This window comes from Leptodactylus fuscus, chromosome 8 (assembly GCF_031893055.1).
Source record: "Leptodactylus fuscus isolate aLepFus1 chromosome 8, aLepFus1.hap2, whole genome shotgun sequence".
Taxonomy (NCBI): Eukaryota; Metazoa; Chordata; class Amphibia; order Anura; family Leptodactylidae; genus Leptodactylus; species Leptodactylus fuscus.
In genome coordinates this window covers 94430657-94455352 of record NC_134272.1, presented here as the reverse complement: position 1 = coordinate 94455352, position 24696 = coordinate 94430657, and the positions used below count along the sequence as shown (strand labels likewise).

Here is a 24696-nt window from a genome sequence, read left to right as displayed (position 1 = left end):
TTGATTTTGGCTCAAAAAACTGCTACAGAATCTGCAACAAAAAAAATCTGCTTCCCAAATGTGGGGCGTCAGCCTAAAGGAGAATGAGCTGCTATGAATAACCTGCCTAGTGTTTGACCTTTTTACTGTACAAACCTGGTGAAATGCGGAGATAAAACTTATTCTGATTGTAATACAAGTAAGTTGTTTCAGTTAGTAGAAGACGGATTGTGTGGTACGATTGATGCTCAGGTCACAACTGTGCTCGCTGCCCATTGTTCTTTTCCATCGGAGGACCAGAAGTACAGACAAATGGACCACAAAACAAAGATTTATGACGGATCTGTGCTGCTTGAGCCCCGGGGCAAATGTGAATCCAGCCTGAATCTGGTTAGCCTGATAAGAAGGGTTTCTTTATCAATAAATCGCCTGTACTAATCATATATACAAAGTAGGTTATAAAAATTAGTGACCACTCCAAAGGGTCGTCCAGGAAATGTTATTTACCTGTGCTATGGAGGAGGAGGGGAGACCCTGGGGGCCGGTGCTGATCACATGACCCTGGGTCAGAACCAGCCCAGAATCTTCAGGTCCAGAATGAAAAAAAAAAACCCTGCCGAAATTAATGAAATAAAACTCTGTGGACAACCCCTTACCAATGAAATATATATAAACCCAAAAATCTACCCAGATATCTACACAATTATAACAACAGGAATAATTACCTCTGAGGGTCATTTATTGTAAAATGTGGACCGTATTAAAAAATAAAAGCAATGACAAAAACTGCACAAGAAAAAATTCAACTTCTTCCATATAGTAAAGGTCTCACGTCGCCAAAGAAAAGAGAACTCGGAGGAAAAAACAAAAGACTAAAGGGGTCTTCCCATCTCGGACATCAGATCCAGACAACCTTGACTATTTTCAGAGGTCGTGGACATGAATGGAGGAGAGTCAAACGTTAGTGGCCACCTCTCCATTCACAGCAGCCATGACAGGAGTCAGAGGACCCAAAAGTGGGACACGTATGAATTGTACTGTACATATCTTAGAGCTCTAACAGGCTTGGACATTAAAGATTTTATTTTATGGCCTATCTATGAATATTTGATCAGTGGTGGTCCAAGAGCCAGCTCCCGCACAGATCAGATATCTGATCGGATGGTCTGCGCAGGGGCCAACTGTTGGCCCCAAACCCATGTTTATGACCTGGCCCCTTTAAGAGGCCAGCTGCTACATGAATGCTGAATTGTCTTCTGCCAATAGCCAAAATCAGGTATTCACTTGCATTTGATATGGAGTTGACGACAATGATCTATTTTTGTTTACAAGGGTTTCTTTATTTAATCTGTACATAACAAGGAGATGCCGGAGACAGCAAATCTAAGGGAACAGTGTTTGGTTTTAAATTATTATTATGTAACAGAACCTAAAGCGAACGGCTTATTAAATAAACAAACAGGTCATTCAGAAATGTGCATTTCTTATACTACAAGAGTCACTTTTGCTCCACAGCCCACGTGCGCTTTCTATAGAAAAAAGACAACAACATGTTGGAATGAAACAAAATAAATGCATTGGTTTCCCGTGACGGGATGCAGGCCCATAGGAGAGGCAGCTAGTTATATACAGTATACATGAGCCTCAAAGCTTCACCGTTACTCTATCACATTGGCCTCTTTGGTTCCAAAATGACGTATAATACAATGAAAATGTCTTTATTCTGTTGCTATAAAAATATCCATTTATTCTCTTACAAATGGCAGTTGTGGCTTGTCATGCATCAGATCAGTGCAAAACGTTTCAACAATCCTTCGCTTACGCAAAAAAAGAAGAAAAAGCGAATGAATTTATTTCAAGTATAAAAAAATATATATTAGAAAATAAAATAAGAACTTCTGTCTGGAGTCCATTGTGCCCGGTGCGATGTCATTGAAATGCATAGCTCAGTGTGGTTGTTGGGCAGGATCATGTTCGGCTTCTTTCATACGCCAGCCCTCTGCATAGTGATGAGATCACACACCAGACCTGAGCCTCATATTCCCATAGACCAGTCCTTAATGTGATACATAACACACCAGTGCAGGGTCCCAATATCCCAGTGACATGATACATATAGATCTACAGATGTAGCAGGCATCAATTTAGCATTTATGTCTTTGGGGTTAGACTAACCTGCAGTCCTATGTAAGACCACAGATATCATGAGATGCAAAAAATACATGACAAACTCAGTTCTGCTACACCTATACATATATATATATAGTAGGGATGGACAAACATACTTCGGGAACCATTTTAAGAGTCTCTTCACATCTGTGTTCATCAGTTTCGTTGTATTGCTCCATCAAAGTGCTGGATCGGTTATAGGGTGGTCCCCAACAGGGCCTGACAGAAGCCACTGAGTTACAATTGTTCTGCCCCCACCATAGCAGATTTGCACAGAGGCTTAGTTGATCATTCTTTCCCGTTAATAGAGTATATAGGCCACCGGGCTCCTGGAATTCGTCCACCCTGGATGCTATAGCAGTCTTCGTTCTGATGATATAATATACAGTTTGATACAACCATACACCTTGCAGAACTGTCGACCTTCCCACAAGACCTCAGTAACAATAATTACTCTGTCTTAAGAAGGGATATGGTAATACTTGTATACTGAGAATTGTCATCTCTCTAACATCCTGGATTTTTACTGGTGCCAAATGCATGTGACCATGTATTTAATAATTGTGCAGCCAGGTTACAATGAGTAGATGTGAGATTAACCTCCTGGACTGCAGCGAGTGGCCCCTGCAGTATGGAAAAGGCTAAGTAAGAATAAGTGCACTGCCAAGTACCATGATAACAGGTAGTGAGAAGAGCAAGTGCTCCTGTTGAAATGGGTACCTAGTGGTTTGCAAGTGCTGAGTTGTCTGGAGCCCCCCACCCGTCCCTGTCATTTGACACAAAGGGATCATTATATCCATCTGTACCTTCATCTGGATTCTCCCTGTTTGTTTAACCCCCTCAGTGCAAGATGAAATTGCAGAACAATGATTTAGCAGGCCATTGTGTTATCAAAGGGGTTACAAAAATAATATATAAATATATATATTTATACGTATATATATCTGTATATCCATTCATTTCTGTTGTCTCCTGTACATGCCAGCTTGTGCATAAGGTAACACAGTCACATACGTCCATACAGTAGAAAAGCAGAACACTCCATATCTCCATCGCTGGTTTCCAGACCACGTGTGGTTAATCCACAGTCAGATGCATAAAAGGAGTTCATTCGGGAAGACCAATGTCAGGCTGCCCGACATTCAGAATAACTATACATTCCTCGCTGCAAGTGCTGGAAGTGGGTCAAGGAAAATACTCAGACAGCCAGAACCACCATGTCCTGGAGGGTCCACGTCCTCGGTCGGTCACTTAAGAAAGATGTCCTGGAATGTGCTAGTCTTCATCCCTTGACGCATTACAGTGGACTGAAAGGTCTGTGGAAACCTCTTGGCTTTCTCCTCTGGTGTCACAGTGTTTACAGATGTCTCAGTGAGTGGACATATGAGCTGACAATCTCATAAGCCATGTTTTATAGATGCCTGTGAAGACAATAAGACGCCCCCAGACTGGCACTTGTCTCAAGTTATCTCTCCCCCAAGCGTCACTGTGACACAATATCCCATTGGTTGAAGTACTGGCGAAATTGGTCATTGTCCAGCGACTCCAATCACGCACATCCACACTCCTCCACGATCATGTTAGGTACGTCCCTCTTGACAATATTGTATTCGTCATCAAAGTACAACATGGACATTGTACTTAGTTTGGTTGGAATACAACAAGAGTTCACTGTCCCTGGATTCAGACCTCTCATCCTGTACTGATTCACCACCGCGGTGTGAAAGGAAGACGCAGAGCCCGGCACACCAGCCAAGTAGGCAGGGCAGCTCCCCTCGCAATAATTGCCATAGTAACCTGATGGCGCTATGATCCAGTCATTCCATCCAATGATTCGAAAGTCAATAAAAAACTGTTGCCTGCAACACAGGTTTGTACGTCCATCACACTCAAGACCTCTTTTCCGTATCCGATGCTTGTTGTCAGCAAGTCTAGCGTGAACCACCAGAAAGGGGCGGTGGGATTCTTCTCCGGGATCCACATACACTGGGATTACAGACCATTCCTCACAGCCATCACATTGAACTTCCAAGTTAAGCCTACGGTCACCCTGCTCAAAAAGAGCTTGGATGGTATCAGTTAAAGGGAAAGTGTGCCAACCACTTCTCCTGATATCCACTCTCTTCTCCACCAGGCTCATCTTGGCTGGGTTGGCAGGATCTTTAAAATGAAGTTTTATCCGAATTTTTCGTCTTCCGCTTTTTTCCAAGACTTCAGGAAGCTTGAGGTACAGCCAAAGGTTGGACTGAAAGACGTACAAGTTCTGGTTTCCTTCATTTGAAATAATGAATGAAAGACGGACTCTGGAAGTCGTGACGTCATCTGTAGAAAGCAGAGAGAAAGGTATAAAGACTGACAACCCCACGTGCCAACAGAGACATCTATTACATACATTACACATTCATCTGGAGTCCAGTTATTTGCTGCTGTGAGGGCACCAAGACCAACACAAGCCCCAATATAGTCACCGCTACAGATCATGGAAGGATAGATAAGAGATAGATAGATAGATAGATAGATAGATAGATAGATAGATAGATAGGAGATAGATAGATAATAGATAGGAGGTAGATAGATAGGAGATAGATAGATAGATAGATTCACACTGAGTAAACGCGTGTGTATTTTTGCAAAATACACATGTAAAAATACACGTGTAAAAATAAGACTCCCATTGACTTCAATGACAATTTACAGGCGTATTTTTACACGTGTAAAAAATATAATTGAAGTCAATGGGATAGCAAAATTTACAAGTGTAATTTTACTCTACAAAATAAGCAAGCGTTTACTCAGTGTGAACAGATAGATAGATAGATAGATAGATAGATAGATAGATAGATAGATAGATAGATAGATAGATAGAGTGTTGGCCAAAAGTCTTGGCCCCCTGCAGTTCTGTCAGATAATCTTCGGTGTCCCCCAGATAATGATTACACAGCACAGACTCTTTGGTAATATCTTCAGTTATTTTGCTTGCAATGAAAAAACACAAAAGAGAATGAAAAAAAAAAGTCACATCATTGATCATTTTACACAAAACTCCAGAACTGGTACGGACAGAAGTATTGGCGCCCTCAGCCTAATACTTGGTAGCACAACCTTTAGACACAATAACTGCGCACAACCGCTTCCGCTAACCAGCAATGAGTTTCTTACAAGGCTCTGCTGGAATCTTAGACCCTTCTTCTTTGGCAAACTGCTCGCGGTCCCCCCTGAGATGTGAAGGGGGCCTTCTCCAAACTGCCACCAAGAGATCTCTCCCCTCCCCCACAGGTGTTCTATGGGATTCAGGGCTGGACTCATTGCTGCCACTTTACAAGTCTCCAGGGCTTTCTCTCACCACCATTTTCTAGTGCTGACCTGAATGTTCCTGTGTCTACCGTGCGCAGTGTCATCAAGAAGTGTAAAGCCCATGGCCCTGTGGCTAACCTCCCGAGATGTGGACGGAAAAGAAAAATTGACGAGAGATTTCAACACAAGATTGTGCGGATGGAGAATAAAGAACCTCAACTAACATCCAAACAAGTCCAAGCTGCCCTGCAGTCCGAGGGTACAACAGTGTCACCCCGTACTATCCAGCGTCAGCGTCTGAATGAGAAGGGACTGTATGGTAGGAGACCCAGGAAGACCCCACTTCTTACCCACAGACATAAGCCAGGCTGGAGTTTGCCAAAACTTACCTGAGAAAGCCAAAACCGCTCTGGAAGAATGTTCTCTGGTCAGAGGAGACAAAAGTAGGAAAAGGCCTCAACATAGAGATTACAGGAAAAAGAGAAGAAGACGCCCCCTACAGTCAGACATGGCGGAGGTCCCTGATGGTTTGGGGTGGCTTTGCTGCCTCTGGCACTGGACTGCTTGACCGTGTGCATGGCATTATGAAGTCTGAAGACGACCAACACATTGTGCAGCATCATGTAGGGCCCAGTGTGAGAAAGCGGGGTCTCCCTCAGAGGTCAGGGCTCTTCCAGCAGGACAAGGACCCAAAACACACTTCAGGTCAGCACTAGAAAATGGTGGTGAGAGAAAGCCCTGGAGACTTGTAAAGTGGCAGCAATGAGTCCAGCCCTGAATCCCATAGAACACCTGTGGGGGAGGGGAGAGATCTCTTGGTGGCAGTTTGGAGAAGGCCCCCTTCACATCTCAGGGGGGACCGCGAGCAGTTTGCCAAAGAAGAAGGGTCTAAGATTCCAGCAGAGCCTTGTAAGAAACTCATTGCTGGTTAGCGGAAGCGGTTGTGCGCAGTTATTGTGTCTAAAGGTTGTGCGACCAAGTATTAGGCTGAGGGCGCCAATACTTCTGTCTGCACCAGTTTTGGAGTTTTGTGTAAAATGATCAATGATGACTTTTTTTTCATTCTCTTTTGTGTTTTTTAATTGCAAGCAAAATAACTGAAGATATTACCAAAGAGTTTGTGCTTGTAATCATTATCTGGAAGAACAAGAGTATTATCTCACAGAATTTCAGGGGGGGCAATACTTTTGGCCAACACTGTAGATAGATAGATAGATAGATAGATAGTCCCTGTATAACATGTATCTCTATAACACTGTGCCCAGTCCCTGTATCTCATGTGTCCCTATAATACCGTGCCCAGTCCCTGTATCTCATGTGTCTCTATAATACTGTGCCCAGTCCCTGTATAACATGTGTCTCTATAATACTGTGCCCAGTCCCTGTATAACATGTGTCTCTATAATACTGTGCCCAGTCCCTGTATCTCATGTGTTTCTATAATACTGTGCCCAGTCCCTGTATAACATGTGTCCCTATAATACTGTGCCCAGTCCCTGTATCTCATGTGTCTCTATAATACTGTGCCCAGTCCCTGTATCTCATGTGTCTCTATAATACTGTGCCCAGTCTCTGTATAACATGTGTCTCTATAATACTGTGCCCAGTCCCTGTATAACATGTCTCTATAATACTGTGCCCAGTCCCTGTATCTCATGTGTCTCTATAATACTGTGCCCAGTCCCTGTATAACATGTCTCTATAATACTGTGCCCAGTCCCTGTATCTCATGTGTCTCTATAATACTGTGCCCAGTCCCTGTATCTCATGTGTCTCTATAATACTGTGCCCAGTCCCTGTATCTCATGTGTTTCTATAATACTGTGCCCAGTCCCTGTATCTCATGTGTCTCTATAATACTGTGCCCAGTCCCTGTATCTCATGTGTCCCTATAATACTGTGCCCAGTCCCTGTATAACATGTGTCTCTATAATACTGTGCCCAGTCTCTGTATCTCATGTGTCTCTATAATACTGTGCCCAGTCCCTGTATCTCATGTCTCTATAATACTGTGCCCAGTCCCTGTATAACATGTGTCTCTATAATACTGTGCCCAGTCCCTGTATCTCATGTGTCTCTATAATACTGTGCCCAGTTCCTGTATCTCATGTGTCTCTATAATACTGTGCCCAGTCCCTGTATCTCATGTGTCCCTATAATACTGTGCCCAGTCCCTGTATAACATGTCCCTATAATACTGTGCCCAGTCCCTGTATCTCATGTGTCTCTATAATACTGTGCCCAGTCCCTGTATCTCATGTGTCTCTATAATACTGTGCCCAGTCCCTGTATCTCATGTGTTTCTATAATACTGTGCCCAGTCCCTGTATCTCATGTGTCTCTATAATACTGTGCCCAGTCCCTGTATCTCATGTGTCTCTATAATACTGTGCCCAGTCCCTGTATAACATGTGTCTCTATAATACTGTGCCCAGTCCCTGTATAACATGTGTCTCTATAATACTGTGCCCAGTCCCTGTATCTCATGTGTCTCTATAATACTGTGCCCAGTCCCTGTATCTCATGTGTCCCTATAATACTGTGCCCAGTCCCTGTATCTCATGTGTTTCTATAATACTGTGCCCAGTCTCTGTATCTCATGTGTCTCTATAATACTGTGCCCAGTCCCTGTATCTCATGTGTCTCTATAATACTGTGCCCAGTCCCTGTATCTCATGTGTCTCTATAATACTGTGCCCAGTCCCTGTATCTCATGTGTCTCTATAATACTGTGCCCAGTCCCTGTATCTCATGTGTCTCTATAATACTGTGCCCAGTCCCTGTATCTCATGTGTCTCTATAATACTGTGCCCAGTCCCTGTATCTCATGTGTCCCTATAATACTGTGCCCAGTCCCTGTATCTCATGTGTCTCTATAATACTGTGCCCAGTCCCTGTATCTCATGTGTCCCTATAATACTGTGCCCAGTCCCTGTATCTCATGTGTTTCTATAATACTGTGCCCAGTCCCTGTATCTCATGTGTCTCTATAATACTCTGCCCAGTCCCTGTATAACATGTCTCTATAATACTGTGCCCAGTCCCTGTATCTCATGTGTCTCTATAATACTGTGCCCAGTCCCTGTATCTCATGTATCTCTATAATACTGTGCCCAGTCCCTGTATAACATGTGTCTCTATAATACTGTGCCCAGTCCCTGTATAACATGTCCCTATAATACTGTGCCCAGTCCCTGTATCTCATGTGTCTCTATAATACTGTGCCCAGTCCCTGTATCTCATGTGTCCCTATAATACTGTGCCCAGTCCCTGTATCTCATGTGTCTCTATAATACTCTGCCCAGTCCCTGTATAACATGTCTCTATAATACTGTGCCCAGTCCCTGTATCTCATGTGTCCCTATAATACTGTGCCCAGTCCCTGTATCTCATGTGTCTCTATAATACTGTGCCCAGTCCCTGTATCTCATGTGTCCCTATAATACTGTGCCCAGTCCCTGTATCTCATGTGTCCCTATAATACTGTGCCCAGTCCCTGTATCTCATGTGTCTCTATAATACTGTGCCCAGTCCCTGTATAACATGTCCCTATAATACTGTGCCCAGTCCCTGTATAACATGTATCTCTATAATACTGTGCCCAGTCCCTGTATAACATGTGTCTCTATAATACTGTGCCCAGTCCCTGTATCTCATGTATCTCTATAATACCGTGCCCAGTCCCTGTATCTCATGTGTCCCTATAATACTGTGCCCAGTCCCTGTATCTCATGTGTCTATAATACTGGGCCCAGTCCCTGTATCTCATGTGTCTCTATAATACTGTGCCCAGTCCCTGTATAACATGTATCTCTATAATACTGTGCCCAGTCCCTGTATCTCATGTGTCTCTATAATACTGTGCCCAGTCCCTGTATCTCATGTGTCTCTATAATACTCTGCCCAGTCCCTGTATAACATGTATCTCTATAATACTGTGCCCAGTCCCTGTATCTCATGTCTCTATAATACTGTGCCCAGTCCCTGTATAACATGTGTCTCTATAATACTGTGCCCAGTCCCTGTATCTCATGTCTCTATAATACTGTGCCCAGTCCCTGTATCTCATGTCTCTATAATACTGTGCCCAGTCCCTGTATCTCATGTGTCTCTATAATACTGTGCCCAGTCCCTGTATAACATGTGTCCCTATAATACTGTGCCCAGTCCCTGTATCTCATGTGTCCCTATAATACTGTGCCCAGTCCCTGTATCTCATGTGTCTCTATAATACTGTGCCCAGTCCCTGTATCTCATGTGTCTCTATAATACTCTGCCCAGTCCCTGTATAACATGTATCTCTATAATACTGTGCCCAGTCCCTGTATAACATGTGTCTCTATAATACTGTGCCCAGTCCCTGTATCTCATGTCTCTATAATACTGTGCCCAGTCCCTGTATCTCATGTGTCTCTATAATACTGTGCCCAGTCCCTGTATCTCATGTGTCTCTATAATACTGTGCCCAGTCCCTGTATAACATGTGTCTCTATAATACTGTGCCCAGTCCCTGTATCTCATGTCTCTATAATACTGTGCCCAGTCCCTGTATCTCATGTCTCTATAATACTGTGCCCAGTCCCTGTATCTCATGTGTCTCTATAATACTGTGCCCAGTCCCTGTATAACATGTGTCCCTATAATACTGTGCCCAGTCCCTGTATCTCATGTGTCCCTATAATACTGTGCCCAGTCCCTGTATAACATGTGTCCCTATAATACTGTGCCCAGTCCCTGTATCTCATGTGTCTCTATAATACTGTGCCCAGTCCCTGTATAACATGTGTCCCTATAATACTGTGCCCAGTCCCTGTATCTCATGTCTCTATAATACTGTGCCCAGTCTCTGTATCTCATGTGTCTCTATAATACTGTGCCCAGTCCCTGTATCTCATGTCTCTATAATACTGTGCCCAGTCCCTGTATCTCATGTGTCTCTATAATACTGTGCCCAGTCCCTGTATAACATGTGTCCCTATAATACTGTGCCCAGTCCCTGTATCTCATGTGTCCCTATAATACTGTGCCCAGTCCCTGTATAACATGTGTCCCTATAATACTGTGCCCAGTCCCTGTATCTCATGTGTCCCTATAATACTGTGCCCAGTCCCTGTATCTCATGTGTCCCTATAATACTGTGCCCAGTCCCTGTATAACATGTGTCCCTATAATACTGTGCCCAGTCCCTGTATCTCATGTGTCCCTATAATACTGTGCCCAGTCCCTGTATAACATGTGTCTCTATAATACTGTGCCCAGTCCCTGTATAACATGTGTCCCTATAATACTGTGCCCAGTCCCTGTATCTCATGTGTCCCTATAATACTGTGCCCAGTCCCTGTATCTCATGTCTCTATAATACTGTGCCCAGTCCCTGTATAACATGTGTCTATAATACTGTGCCCAGTCCCTGTATCTCATGTGTCTCTATAATACTGTGCCCAGTCCCTGTATCTCATGTGTCTATAATACTGTGCCCAGTCCCTGTATCTCATGTGTCTCTATAATACTGTGCCCAGTCCCTGTATAACATGTCCCTATAATACTGTGCCCAGTCCCTGTATCTCATATGTCTCTATAATACTGTGCCCAGTCTCTGTATCTCATGTGTCTCTATAATACTGTGCCCAGTCCCTGTATAACATGTGTCCCTATAATACAGTGCCCAGTCCCTGTATCTCATGTGTCTCTATAATACTGTGCCCAGTCTCTGTATCTCATGTGTCTCTATAATACTGTGCCCAGTCCCTGTATAACATGTGTCTCTATAATACTGTGCCCAGTCCCTGTATCTCATGTGTCCCTATAATACTGTGCCCAGTCTCTGTATCTCATGTGTCTCTATAATACTGTGCCCAGTCCCTGTATAACATGTGTCCCTATAATACTGTGCCCAGTCCCTGTATCTCATGTGTCTCTATAATACTGTGCCCAGTCCCTGTATAACATGTGTCCCTATAATACTGTGCCCAGTCTCTGTATCTCATGTGTCTCTATAATACTGTGCCCAGTCCCTGTATCTCATGTGTCCCTATAATACTGTGCCCAGTCTCTGTATCTCATGTGTCTCTATAATACTGTGCCCAGTCTCTGTATCTCATGTGTCTCTATAATACTGTGCCCAGTCCCTGTATAACATGTGTCCCTATAATACTGTGCCCAGTCCCTGTATCTCATGTGTCTCTATAATACTGTGCCCAGTCCCTGTATAACATGTGTCCCTATAATACTGTGCCCAGTCTCTGTATCTCATGTGTCTCTATAATACTGTGCCCAGTCCCTGTATAACATGTGTCCCTATAATACTGTGCCCAGTCCCTGTATAACATGTGTCCCTATAATACTGTGCCCAGTCTCTGTATCTCATGTATCTCTATAATACTGTGCCCAGTCCCTGTATCTCATGTGTCCCTATAATACTGTGCCCAGTCCCTGTATAACATGTGTCTCTATAATACCTTGCCCAGTTTCTATATACCATGTGTCCTTAAAATACTCTGTTCCGTCCTCAGAGGAACACATGACATTCTCTTACACATATATTCTGCACAGTCCTTGTGAGTTACACCATTCTTGTCCTCCTGTCCCCTTTAAATTACATAAACCCCTATACCGTATTCACATACTCACCATTATAGGTAAACCCTAACTTTTTACCCTGTGCCCCATCCTCATACATATTGTACCTCAAAACTATACCCCATTCCCATCTATTATCTGTACATTCATTCTTTATTACACTGTGCATTTATACCTTGTACCACTATTTTCCTATATACTGTTCCTCTAGTACTTAAATTCTCCAACATATTGTTCCTTTGTACTTTATACTCCCTCTATATAGTGCACCTCCGTCATCCTACATGCTGTCCATCTATATAGTGGACTGCAACCCTCTTGAACGCTGTCCCTCTATGCAGCATACCTCAGTCTTTCTATATATCATCCCTCTATGCAATATACTTTGACCTTCCTATATATTTTCCCTCTGTGCAGTGTACCCTGACCTTCCTATACTGTCCCTCTATAAACTGTACTTGGATTTTATTTTTATATTTTCTGCTCTGTACACTGCACCCTGATCCCCCTATATTGTTTGCTCTATATACTGTTCCCTGTACCTTCTATATTCTTTGCTCTTTATAATGTGCCCTATACCTTCTATTCTGAGCCCTATATACTATGCTCTGCACCTTCTATATTCTATGCCCTTCACCTCCTATATTCTCTGCTCCATACACTGTTCCTTTTATATATTTTGCCCTATACAGTGTAACCTGTTCCTCCTATGTTCTGTGTCCCACAAACTGTCCCCTGATGCCCTCTACATTATGTACATGCACTGTACGCCAAGCCCCTCTACACTCTGTCCCAAACTCATTACCCCTATAGATGGAGCCCTCATCTGACATATTGGTCCTCCTATATACAATGCCCCCATACATTGTACATCAGTCTCCTACTTGTGTCTCATACCTGCCTCGGCGAAGCTGATGATCTCGGAGGTGGCGCTGTGCTCAGAGCTATCGGGGCCAGACATGCCGTGCCCGTCCAGGCTGGGGATCTCCAGGCGCCCGTCCTCCCGTAGGCGCCCGGCGTGCAGCTTCCTCAGGGCAGTCAGCATGGCGGCCCGGGGCACCGCATGAGTGATGTTCGGCCGCTCCCGCATCTGTAGTCGGGTCAGAATGTGCCGCTTCACCGCCTCTACAAAGTCTTGTTCCATCCCGGCCGCTTCCTCCGGTGGCCGCAGCCCACAAGATGCACAGGTGTCCGTGGAGGAAGAAGCTGGAGGAGGTTCGGGAGCTGCTGCGGGGCTCCCGACTGTGCACAGGACCAAGAGGGCGAGCACTAGTGCAAGCAGAGTGCTGTGCCGCGGAGCTGACCATCTAACCGGGAGAGCCAAAGCGCTAAACCGCGGAGCTGACAGTCTAACCGGTGTGGCCATGGTGCTGAGCCGCGGAGCTGACAATCTAACCGGTGTGGCCATGGTGCTGAGCCGCGGAGCTGACAATCTAACCAGTGTGGCCATGGTGCTGAGCCGCGGAGCTGACAATCTAACCGGTGTGGCCATGGTGCTGAGCCGCGGAGCTGACAATCTAAGCGGTGTGGCCATGGTGCTGAGTCGCGGAGCTGATGGTCACCTGCCTCTGCACAGATCCACTGCCTCCTTTCCCGGGGGCTCCACAGTCCAGGATCAGGGCACTCCCCCAGTAAGAAGCTGCAGAGATCCCCTATACTTGTAAAGCGTCCTCTGCTGCACCCGGCAATCTCCTAAATCTTCTGTTCTCCCTGACAGAGCTCCGGAATCTCTTTGATCCTGGAGGGTCTCTCTGCTCCTGAGGCTCCTCTTTGGGGTCTTTGGATCCTGAGGCTCCTCTGAGTACGTTTCTCCACGTGTGCAGTGTAGACCGGGCGGCAGTGCAGTGAGCCGGCTGTGCAGTGCGCACTGTCCCCCCGCAGCTCTGCCTGTCACTGCCCCGGCCCAGGCTTCCTATTCGTCACTCGGCGCTTCCTATTTATCCCGTGAGAACCTGACACAACACACGATACAGGACACAGCACTCTGTCACAGGCTGTTTGCAAACACTCAGCTCAACCAATGGGGGCGTAGCATTCATGGGGGGGGAGGGGGCATTACATACAGGACTTTATATACCCCCCCTCTTCACCCCAATTACTGGGGAGGAGCACAGTAGGACCCCAGCCCCTGCCTTATGATGGGAATTAGTACATGTAAGACCCCATTACATGTAGTACTAGGAGAATTACTACATACAGGACCCCATTACATGTATTATTATAGGAATTCGTACATACAGGACCCCATTACATATAGTACTATGAGAACTAGTATACACCCGGACCCCATTACATGTAGTACTATGAGAACTAGTATACACCCGGACCCCATTACATGTAGTACTATGAGAACTAGTATACACCCGGACCCCACTCCCAGTAGTGCTGCAAGAATTAGTAATAAAGTGAGGCCAAGGGGGAACCTCCACTCCCCACCAGGGATCATTACTACAATTTATTATTGTGGATAATTGGGGCGGTATCCTGCAGGATGATAACATGATATCAGGTGAGAAGAAGGAGTGCAATGCACATGAAACGGGGCACAGTGTGTGAGTGCAGGGGTTATATACATGGAACAGGCTTAGCCTGGCCCACAGGTGAACAGACGAATCCCCTGATGGGCCGCCAACTCACCCTAATTGTACATCATACAGGCTATGGGCCAATATAATGAAGGAGAACAGACGAATCCCCTGATGGGCCGCCAACTCACCCTAATTGTACATCGTACAGGATATGGGCCAGTATAATGAAGGAGCCCAGGAATTAAACAATCAAGGCAAGTGCGAGGCAAAAACTTACTGCTGAAAGACACATTTTAGGAATATGCAAATGAATGTCAGGTAATATTTGCAGGTAGCTGCATAGGGGGTCCCTATGGCATAAGTAATGTTACAGCGCAATATAGCACAGTGGGTACAAATCCAAGCATAGGAAGCTTCTTCTGAACAGCGAAACAAATCAAAATGTTCATTTCAAGGCAACGTTTCGATTCACATCCAGAACCTTTCTCAAGCACAAAACAGTGATACTGACCTCTATATAAAGGGGGTACAATCCACAGTGCAATTACTCCAATCAAAATTTCACATTACAAAAAAGTCCTAAATTACAAAGCGTAGACACACATATCAACTGCGCATGTCCGCGCATGCACAATAGCGCTATACACGTTGGACCTCCATATTGGAATCTGGCAAGTACACCAAGTTCTAAGGCGCATGCCAGACATGTGTGGAACACCATTATATTTAACCACAGGACTCAGGCTGCATAAATGCTCATTATATGGGTCCAAATGGAAGGATAGATGAACATAATAAGTGTGAATAAGGTCCATAAAAGCAAATAACACAATGTGCTATAGATTTAATGTGGTTCATAAAAATATCCAACACAACACGGTGTATAGCAATGGTTTATGGCAAATCCTACTAATATTATAAATGTGATAGTTTGTGTGTTCGGAGGTTTGTTCCTCAATCACGCAAAAACGGCTGAGCGGATTTGGATGAGATTTTTCCCATAGATACTCTATAACCTGGAGTAACACATCGGCTACTTTGTATCCCGGTAAATGACATGGCTTCACTACTGTTATGAATTTATGTTCACATACTATATTACACTGCTCTTATCTCAGGTTCTGATAAAGCCAGGTCTGTTATCTCTCTGTGTAAACACTCAGCTAACCCTCAGTCCATTGTGTACAAGCATCTGCATATTATCTGATCTGCTCCAGGCAGTGCTGACACACTGGAGGGGAAAACACCTTTCATCCACATTGGAAGTTTGCCAATTTTAAACATGCCGGGAAAAAGAAAATCTAATTTTTTGCAAGCAATGAGAGCTATGAATGTAGGCAGAAGCCAACAGAGCTCTCCTCAAGCGGAGCTGACAGGGATCATCAACGCCAACAGCACGCTCATTATATGGCCTCCCAGCAAGCTGCTGAGATGCTGGGACAATCATAGGCACAGTGCAAGGAACAAGTACAGCAGCAGGACAGCTTCAGAGCTGCCGAAATGCTGGAGCTGGTAATCCATCGACGGCAGCAATTTGCTGAATATAGGCGGATCATCGACGCCAACAACATGTAGACAAAGTCATGGGCAGAGGCTAGTATATGAATAATAATGGAAAAAATGAAAAATAAAGAAGACAAAATACAGAAAAAAAAATCTATCTATCTCCTATCTATCTGCCTATCTATCTATCTCCTATCTATCTATCTATCTATCTATCTATCTATCTATCTCCTATCTATCATCTATCTATCTCCTATCTATCTATCTATCTATCTATCTATCTATCTCTCTCCTATCTATCTATCTATCTATCTATCTATCTATCTATCTATCTATCTATCTCCCATCTATCTATATATCTATCTCCTATCTATCTATCTCCTATCTATCTATCTATCTATCTATCTATCTATCTATCTATCTTTCTATCTATCTCCTATCTATCTATCTCCTATCTATCTATCTATCTATCTATCTATCTATCTCCTATCTATCTGCCTATCTATCTATCTATCTATCTATCTATCTATCTATCTATCTAATATCTATCAGACACACTTGTTGCACATATTGATGACTATCACTTTCTTTCCGGTCATTATAACGCTGCCGAAATGACAGGAATGTTTTTGCAGTTTTTTCCCTTTTTATCTGACAGCCCCTTCTTTTTAACCCTTTCCCTCCTTCTTCTCCTCCAATACATTACACAGTATATTTTCATTAGGTTTGGTGCACATCGTGTCCTTTTCCAGAATCAACAATATAATCATTTTAATTACTTTTTTTTTTGCATGTCACCCAAACTTAAACAAATAATATTGTGCTTGGCCTTGCCCCTCCCCCTTCACGCAGGCTGTTATTAGCGATGGTAACAATAGCGCCATTATTAGCGTTATCTGCTATTATTATAATCATCAGCGTTTTAATCCTTTTATAATAATAGTTTTTATTGCTCTTTTATATTCATTAGTTGAACAACCAGATGGAGCAGGTTGATTTGAGCTGAGGATAACGCAGAGGTTAGCAGAGAGCGCCACCTGTCTGCTGCAGATGGGATACACACAGTTATGAAATATATATACAAGTATTAGGGAGCTGGGAGGAAATCTGCCGCTCTTCTGAGAAAACACGACAGAATTGCTGATAATACAATCAATAAAACGGAATCAAGATGAAGTCTCAATTAGGCTGATGAAGCAGGGTGCGAAACGCACGTCGGGGCTCTGGGTGGAGGTCGCAGTGGTAAGCATGTTGTAGAGGTAAGGCCTCCTGATGTAGCTGCGGTTGGTGGCGAAACGCGCGTCAGGCAGTTGAGTATTTATCCCATTGACGGTAGCTGGAGCTGTCCCTCCTTCAAGGGCTATCTGTTACTATCAATATGTCTGTAGGTATGTACATGTAGGTATGTATGTAAGTGTTTAAGCATATATATATTCGGAGCTATACATGCCGTTATGGCTATTATTTGGCTGATATTCCACTAGCATCTGCCCGTGACTTCGTCTGCGGGTTGGTGTTGGCGCTGAGCCGCTTATATTTAGCCAATTGCTGTTGTGGATGATCAGCCTGCTCCCGCGGCTCAGCTCTGCTACATCGCTGCATTGCGCAGCATACTCAGTTGTATGTACATCTCTGCATATGGAGAGCATGCTCAGCTGTGCTACAGCGCAGCCTAAGCTCTGCTACATAGGGCTGAAGGGATGTTGCTGAAATGTACCAAAGTTCTCCCCCATCAGAGGCAGAACAACACATTCCCTGTAGTACTCACTGAATCTCTACACCCGATATACTCCTCTTGCCCACAAACAGCCTGCATGTTCTGTAGTCTCCTGATCTTCTATGAGACTCCATTTTCTTCAGCTTTCACACTGTCCATCTTCATCCTATATAGCCCCACCCACAAAATAGTGTGTAGCTCCGCCCACTGCTTAGCATGATCCTATCTGAGAATGGCTCAAGGACCTGTGATGACGTCATCACAGGTCCTTTAGTGTTGTGTGAACCTACATTCCTTCACTGTGGTCATGTAGTGATGTCATTTACCGGGATAAAAAGTAGCCTATGTTTTAATCGGGGTTCCTATCTATGTATGTGGCAAATTTCAGGCAAATTCGTTCAGCCGTTTTTGCGTGACTGAGGAACAAACAACCAAACCCACAATTAGTAGGATAGGATTAGTAGGACTAGGTTACTCTAGTACTATCCTGTTGCATTTATTCTTGTGATATTTTGTACTTCTACATATATGATTTTTTTTTACTTTTTGGGGGATTCACTAGTTGCTGCTTTTTTGAGGGTTTGCGGTATTTGTCCGCTGTTTGTCTCCATGTGTCATTACATGTTTTTTATTATTATTTTTTGATATTTAATAAAATATATTTGTGGATTATTTTATATTTATATTATATAAAGATATGAATAGTCCATATTTCCCCCCCGAGGGACACAAAACATGTAATATTGTGGTTGCCCAGGCTCGTGTATATGATCCCTGTGTAGCCTGATCGGGGACCTGCCGTGTCTTGGAGATCATCTACACCATCATAGTGAACGTCTCGTCTTGCTAAATAAGCCCCAGTGGGTTTTTATTGCTGATTTCAAAGTGTTTTCTGCAGTTTTAGCACCAAAGCAAGATCTGAAATTATGGTGAGGGGTTGGGGGGGTCACACACTGGGATTAATTCACATATTGACTCCTGTCAGTTCCTAACTGCGAACCTTGTCACAAACCTCAACCTCAGATTTTAAGAAACCTGGCCACACGTGGAGAATGGTATGAAGCAGAGAAGCGGCACTCTCTCCTGTTACATCTCTCAGGGCTTGAGTTCTGCCGCCCTGCTGGTCACTACCGGTCCTGCATCTATGATGTCACATATCATTACAGCCAATCCAGGACGGCTTTAACCATGGGGCAGATGACACACCTGCACCAGGCCCCATAGTGAGGAGGGGGCGCTGCCTTATGGCAGTCACACATTTTGGCGCTGTCTCGCTCTTCCGGGCTGAGGGTCCAGATTTCTCCTGTATCTGCATCCTCAGGACGCACACGGGGTACAATATGATGGTGGCAGGTGTATATATTAGACACGGGTGACAAATAACCCTATGCTGTGGTTCTCCATGCACAACACCACAGTATGTGACGCCATCACTGCAGGATCTCATGGCAGTGCAGGATAGCTCTCTATTTTATACCATTCCTCACCGGCACCAAATCTTCCCAAAATACCGAAAAAACAAGAGGGTTAGTAGCACCAGTCACCAAAATCTCATCCCAGGACACCCAACACCGAGGCACTGTGGACTCTTACCTTATAATGGATGTGGCGCGGTGTGTGAGGGGTCCGTGTAGGATACGTCAGCCCTGGTGAGGACCCTCGTCCTTTACTGTAGAGGCAGCCTAACCAGCATGGCGTTACCTCAGACAATGTTCAGTACAACAGGAGATATATGGCAGGTGTCATGGCCAAGCCAAAGATTCGTGTCTGCAGAAGATTGGTGTCCTTACTCCAGGGATGGGTAATGTCCATTAGCTCTTCTCTGAGGTGTCCACCATTGCAGCATCTAGGAATATTCTTCTCTATAGTCAGTCACCTCACCATTCCCGCGCATTTCCTCTCTCTTTACCTCAGATCTCCCTCAGTCAGCTCCTCACCTCACCATTCCCGCGCATTTCCTCTCTCTTTACCTCAGACCTCCCTCAGTCAGCTCCTCACCTCACCATTCCCGCGCATTTCCTCTCTCTTTACCTCAGACCTCCCTCAGTCAGCTCCTCACCTCACCATTCCTGCGCATTTCCTCTCTCTTTACCTCAGATCTCCCTCAGTCAGCTCCTCACCTCACCATTCCCGCGCATTTCCTCTCTCTTTACCTCAGATCTCCCTCAGTCAGCTCCTCACCTCACCATTCCCGCGCATTTCCTCTCTCTTTACCTCAGATCTCCCTCAGTCAGCTCCTCACCTCACCATTCCCGCGCATTTCCTCTCTCTTTACCTCAGACCTCCCTCAGTCAGCTCCTCACCTCACCATTCCCGCGCATTTCCTCTCTCTTTACCTCAGATCTCCCTCAGTCAGCTCCTCACCTCACCATTCCCGCGCATTTCCTTCGACAATTCCCTGACGTCAGCAGTAAGCTCCTCCCATCCTGGGCGGTCCCACGCTCCTCTTACTATACAGTATGCGGCTTGTTTAGCCCCTCCCCATACCTGTCAGGACTCCTCCTCCTGTCAGGTAGGCCCCGCCCCTGCAGTTCTGAGGTGTCGCGCGGCCTTTCCTGCCGGACGTTCCCTGACCGCACAGTGTGATTACATGGTGAGCTTCACACGTCTTGTAGAAGACGCCATTACCTCCCTGACGGAGGAGAATCCGCAGCACCTGAGTACGGTAATGGCCGCAGTCTGAGGTAAGGTCTCCTGTCAGCGCCTCATGTATCATGTCCGGGGCTCAGCCTGAGGAGTCTCCAGTGTTATCAGCCGGGTGTCATGGCAGAGGGGCAGCAGATCTACTATAGTATATATATATATCATATAAGGGGCAGCAGATCTACTACTATAGGAGATAGATAGATAGATAGATAGATAGATAGATAGATAGATAGATAGAAAGATAGGTAGATAGATAGATAGATAGATAGATAGATAGATAGATAGATGATAGATAGATAGATAGATAGATAGATAGATAGATAGATAGATAGATAGATTAGATAGATAGGAGAAAGATAGATAGATAGATAGATAGATAGATAGATAGATAGATAGGAGATAGATAGATAGATAGATAGATAGATAGGAGATAGATAGATAGATAGATAGATAGATAGATAGGAGATAGATAGATAGAAGATAGATAGATAGATAGATAGATAGATAGATAAATAGATAGATAGGAGATAGATAGATAGATGATAGATAGATAGATAGATAGATAGATAGAAAGATAGGTAGATAGATAGATAGATAGATGATAGATAGATAGATAGATAGATAGATAGATAGATAGATAGATTAGATAGATAGGAGAAAGATAGATAGATAGATAGGAGATAGATAGGAGATAGATAGATAGGAGATAGATAGATAGATAGGAGATAGATAGGAGATAGATAGATAGATGATAGATAGATAGATAGATAGATAGATAGATAGATAGGAGATAGATAGATAGATAGATAGATAGATAGATAGATAGATAGATAGGAGATAGATAGATAGATAGGAGATAGATAGATAGGAGATAGATAGATAGATAGATAGATAGGAGATAGATAGATAGGAGATAGATAGATAGGAGATAGATAGATAGATAGATAGATAGATAGATAGATAAATAGATAGGAGATAGATAGGCAGATAGATAGGAGATAGATAGATAGATAGATAGATAGATAGATAGATAGGTAGGAGATAGATAGATAGATAGATAGATAGGAGATAGATAGATAGATAGATAGATAGGAGATAGATAGATAGATGATAGATAGATAGATAGATAGATAGATGATAGACAGATAGATAGATAGATAGATAGATAGATAGATAGATAGATAGATAGATGATAGATAGGAGACAGATAGATAGATAGATAGATAGATAGGAGATAGATAGATAGATAGATAGATAGATAGATAGATAGATACATAGGAGATAGATAGATGATAGATAGATAGATAGATAGAAGATAGATAGATAGGAGATAGATAGATAGATAGGAGATAGATAGATAGATAGATAGATAGATGATAGATAGATAGATAGATAGATAGATAGATAGATAGGAGATAGATAGATAGATGATAGATAGATAGATAGATGATAGATAGATAGATAGATAGATAGATAGATAGATAGATAGATAGATAGATAGGAGATAGATAGATAGATGATAGATAGATGATAGATAGATAGATAGATAGATAGGAGATAGATAGATAGATAGATAGATAGATAGATAGATAGATAGATAGATAGGAGATAGATAGATAGATAGATAGATAGATAGATGATAGATAGATAGATAGATAGATAGATAGGAGACAGATAGATAGATAGGAGATAGATAGATAGATAGATAGATAGATAGATAGATAGGAGATAGATAGATAGATAGGAGATAGATAGATAGATAGATAGATAGGAGACATAGATAGATAGGAGACATAGATAGATAGATAGATAGATAGATAGATAGGAGATAGATAGATAGATAGATAGATAGATGATAGATAGATAGATAGGAGATAGATAGATAGATGATAGATAGATAGATAGATAGATAGATGATAGATAGATAGATAGATAGATAGATAGATAGGAGATAGATAGATAGATAGATAGATAGGAGATAGATAGATATATAGATAGATAGATGATAGATAGATAGATAGATAGATAGATAGGAGACAGATAGATAGGAGATAGATAGATAGATAGATAGATAGATAGATAGATAGATAGATAGGAGATAGATAGATAGATAGATAGATAGATAGATAGATAGGAGACATAGATAGATAGGAGACATAGATAGATAGATAGATAGATAGATAGATAGATAGATAGATTGATAGATAGATAGATAGATAGATAGATAGGAGATAGATAGATGATAGATAGATAGATAGATAGATAGATAGATAGATGATAGATAGATAGGAGATAGATGATAGATAGATAGATAGATAGATAGATAGATAGATGATAGATAGATAGATAGATAGATAGATAGATAGATAGATAGATAGGAGATAGATAGATAGATGATAGATAGGAGACAGATAGATAGATAGATAGATAGATAGATAGATAGATAGGAGATAGATAGATAGATAGGAGATAGATAGATAGATAGATAGATAGATAGGAGATAGATAGATAGATAGATAGATAGATAGATAGATAGATAGATAGGAGACATAGATAGATAGGAGACATAGATAGATAGATAGATAGATAGATAGATAGATGATAGATAGATAGATAGATAGATAGATAGGAGACAGATAGATAGATAGATAGATAGGAGATAGATAGATAGATAGATAGATAGATAGATAGATAGATAGATAGATAGGAGATAGATAGATAGATAGATAGATAGGAGACATAGATAGATAGGAGACATAGATAGATAGATAGATAGATAGATAGATAGATAGATAGATAGATAGATAGATAGATAGATGATAGATAGATAGGAGATAGATAGATAGATGATAGATAGATAGATAGATAGATAGATGATAGATAGATAGATAGATAGATAGATAGATAGATAGGAGATAGATAGATAGATAGATAGATAGATAGGAGATAAATAGATAGATGATAGATAGATAGATAGATAGATAGATAGATAGATAGATAGATAGGAGACATAGATAGATAGATAGATAGATAGATAGGAGATAGATAGATAGATAGATAGATAGATAGATAGATAGATAGATAGGAGATAGATAGATAGATAGATGATAGATAGGAGACAGATAGATAGATAGATAGATAGATAGATAGATAGATAGATAGGAGATAGATAGATAGATAGATAGATAGATGATAGATAGATAGGAGACAGATAGATAGATAGATAGATAGATAGATAGATAGATAGATAGGAGATAGATAGATAGATAGATAGATAGATAGATAGGAGATAGATAGATAGATAGATAGATAGATAGATAGATAGATAGGAGATAGATAGATAGATAGATAGATAGATAGATAGGAGATAGATAGATGATAGATAGATAGATAGGAGATAGATAGATGGGAGGTAGAGAGATAGATAGATAGATAGATAGATAGATAGATAGATAGATAGATAGGAGATAGATAGATGGGAGGTAGAGAGATAGATAGATAGATAGATAGATAGATAGATAGGAGATAGATAGATGGGAGATAGATAGATAGATAGATAGATAGATAGGAGATAGATAGATAGATGATAGATAGATAGATAGATAGATAGATAGATAGATAGATGATAGATAGGAGATAGATAGATAGATAGGAGATAGATAGATAGATAGATAGATAGGAGATAGATAGATAGATAGATAGGAGATAGATAGATAGATAGATAGATAGATAGATAGATAGATAGGAGATAGATAGATAGATAGATAGATAGATAGGAGATAGATAGATAGATAGATAGATAGATAGATAGATAGGAGATAGATAGATAGATAGATAGATAGATAGATAGATAGGAGATAGATAGATAGGAGATAGATAGATAGATAGATAGATAGGAGATAGATAGATAGATAGATAGATAGATAGATAGATAGATAGGAGATAGATAGATAGATAGATAGATAGATAGGAGATAGATAGATAGATAGATAGATAGATAGGAGACATAGATAGATAGGAGACATAGATAGATAGATAGATAGATAGATAGATAGATAGATAGATAGATAGATAGATAGGAGATAGATAGATGATAGATAGATAGATAGATAGATAGATAGATAGATAGGAGATAGATAGATAGATAGATAGATAGATAGGAGATAAATAGATAGATGATAGATAGATAGATAGATAGATAGATAGATAGATAGATAGATAGATAGATAGGAGACATAGATAGATAGATAGATAGATAGATAGATAGATAGATAGATAGGA

At 42.1% G+C, this 24696-nt stretch overlaps 1 protein-coding gene across 1 annotated transcript; it reads right to left on the bottom strand.

Moving 5' to 3' along the window:
• Nucleotides 1–1318: 1318 nt before the first annotated feature.
• INHBB (inhibin subunit beta B) lies at nt 1319–13750 on the bottom strand. Its single transcript, XM_075284700.1, has 2 exons — nt 12919–13750; nt 1319–4470 (listed from the first exon to the last, which is right to left on the bottom strand). Exons 1-2 carry the CDS (start codon nt 13553–13555, stop codon nt 3698–3700), a joined length of 1410 nt encoding a protein of 469 aa, XP_075140801.1. The 5' UTR covers nt 13556–13750; the 3' UTR covers nt 1319–3697.
• Nucleotides 13751–24696: the final 10946 nt, after the last annotated feature.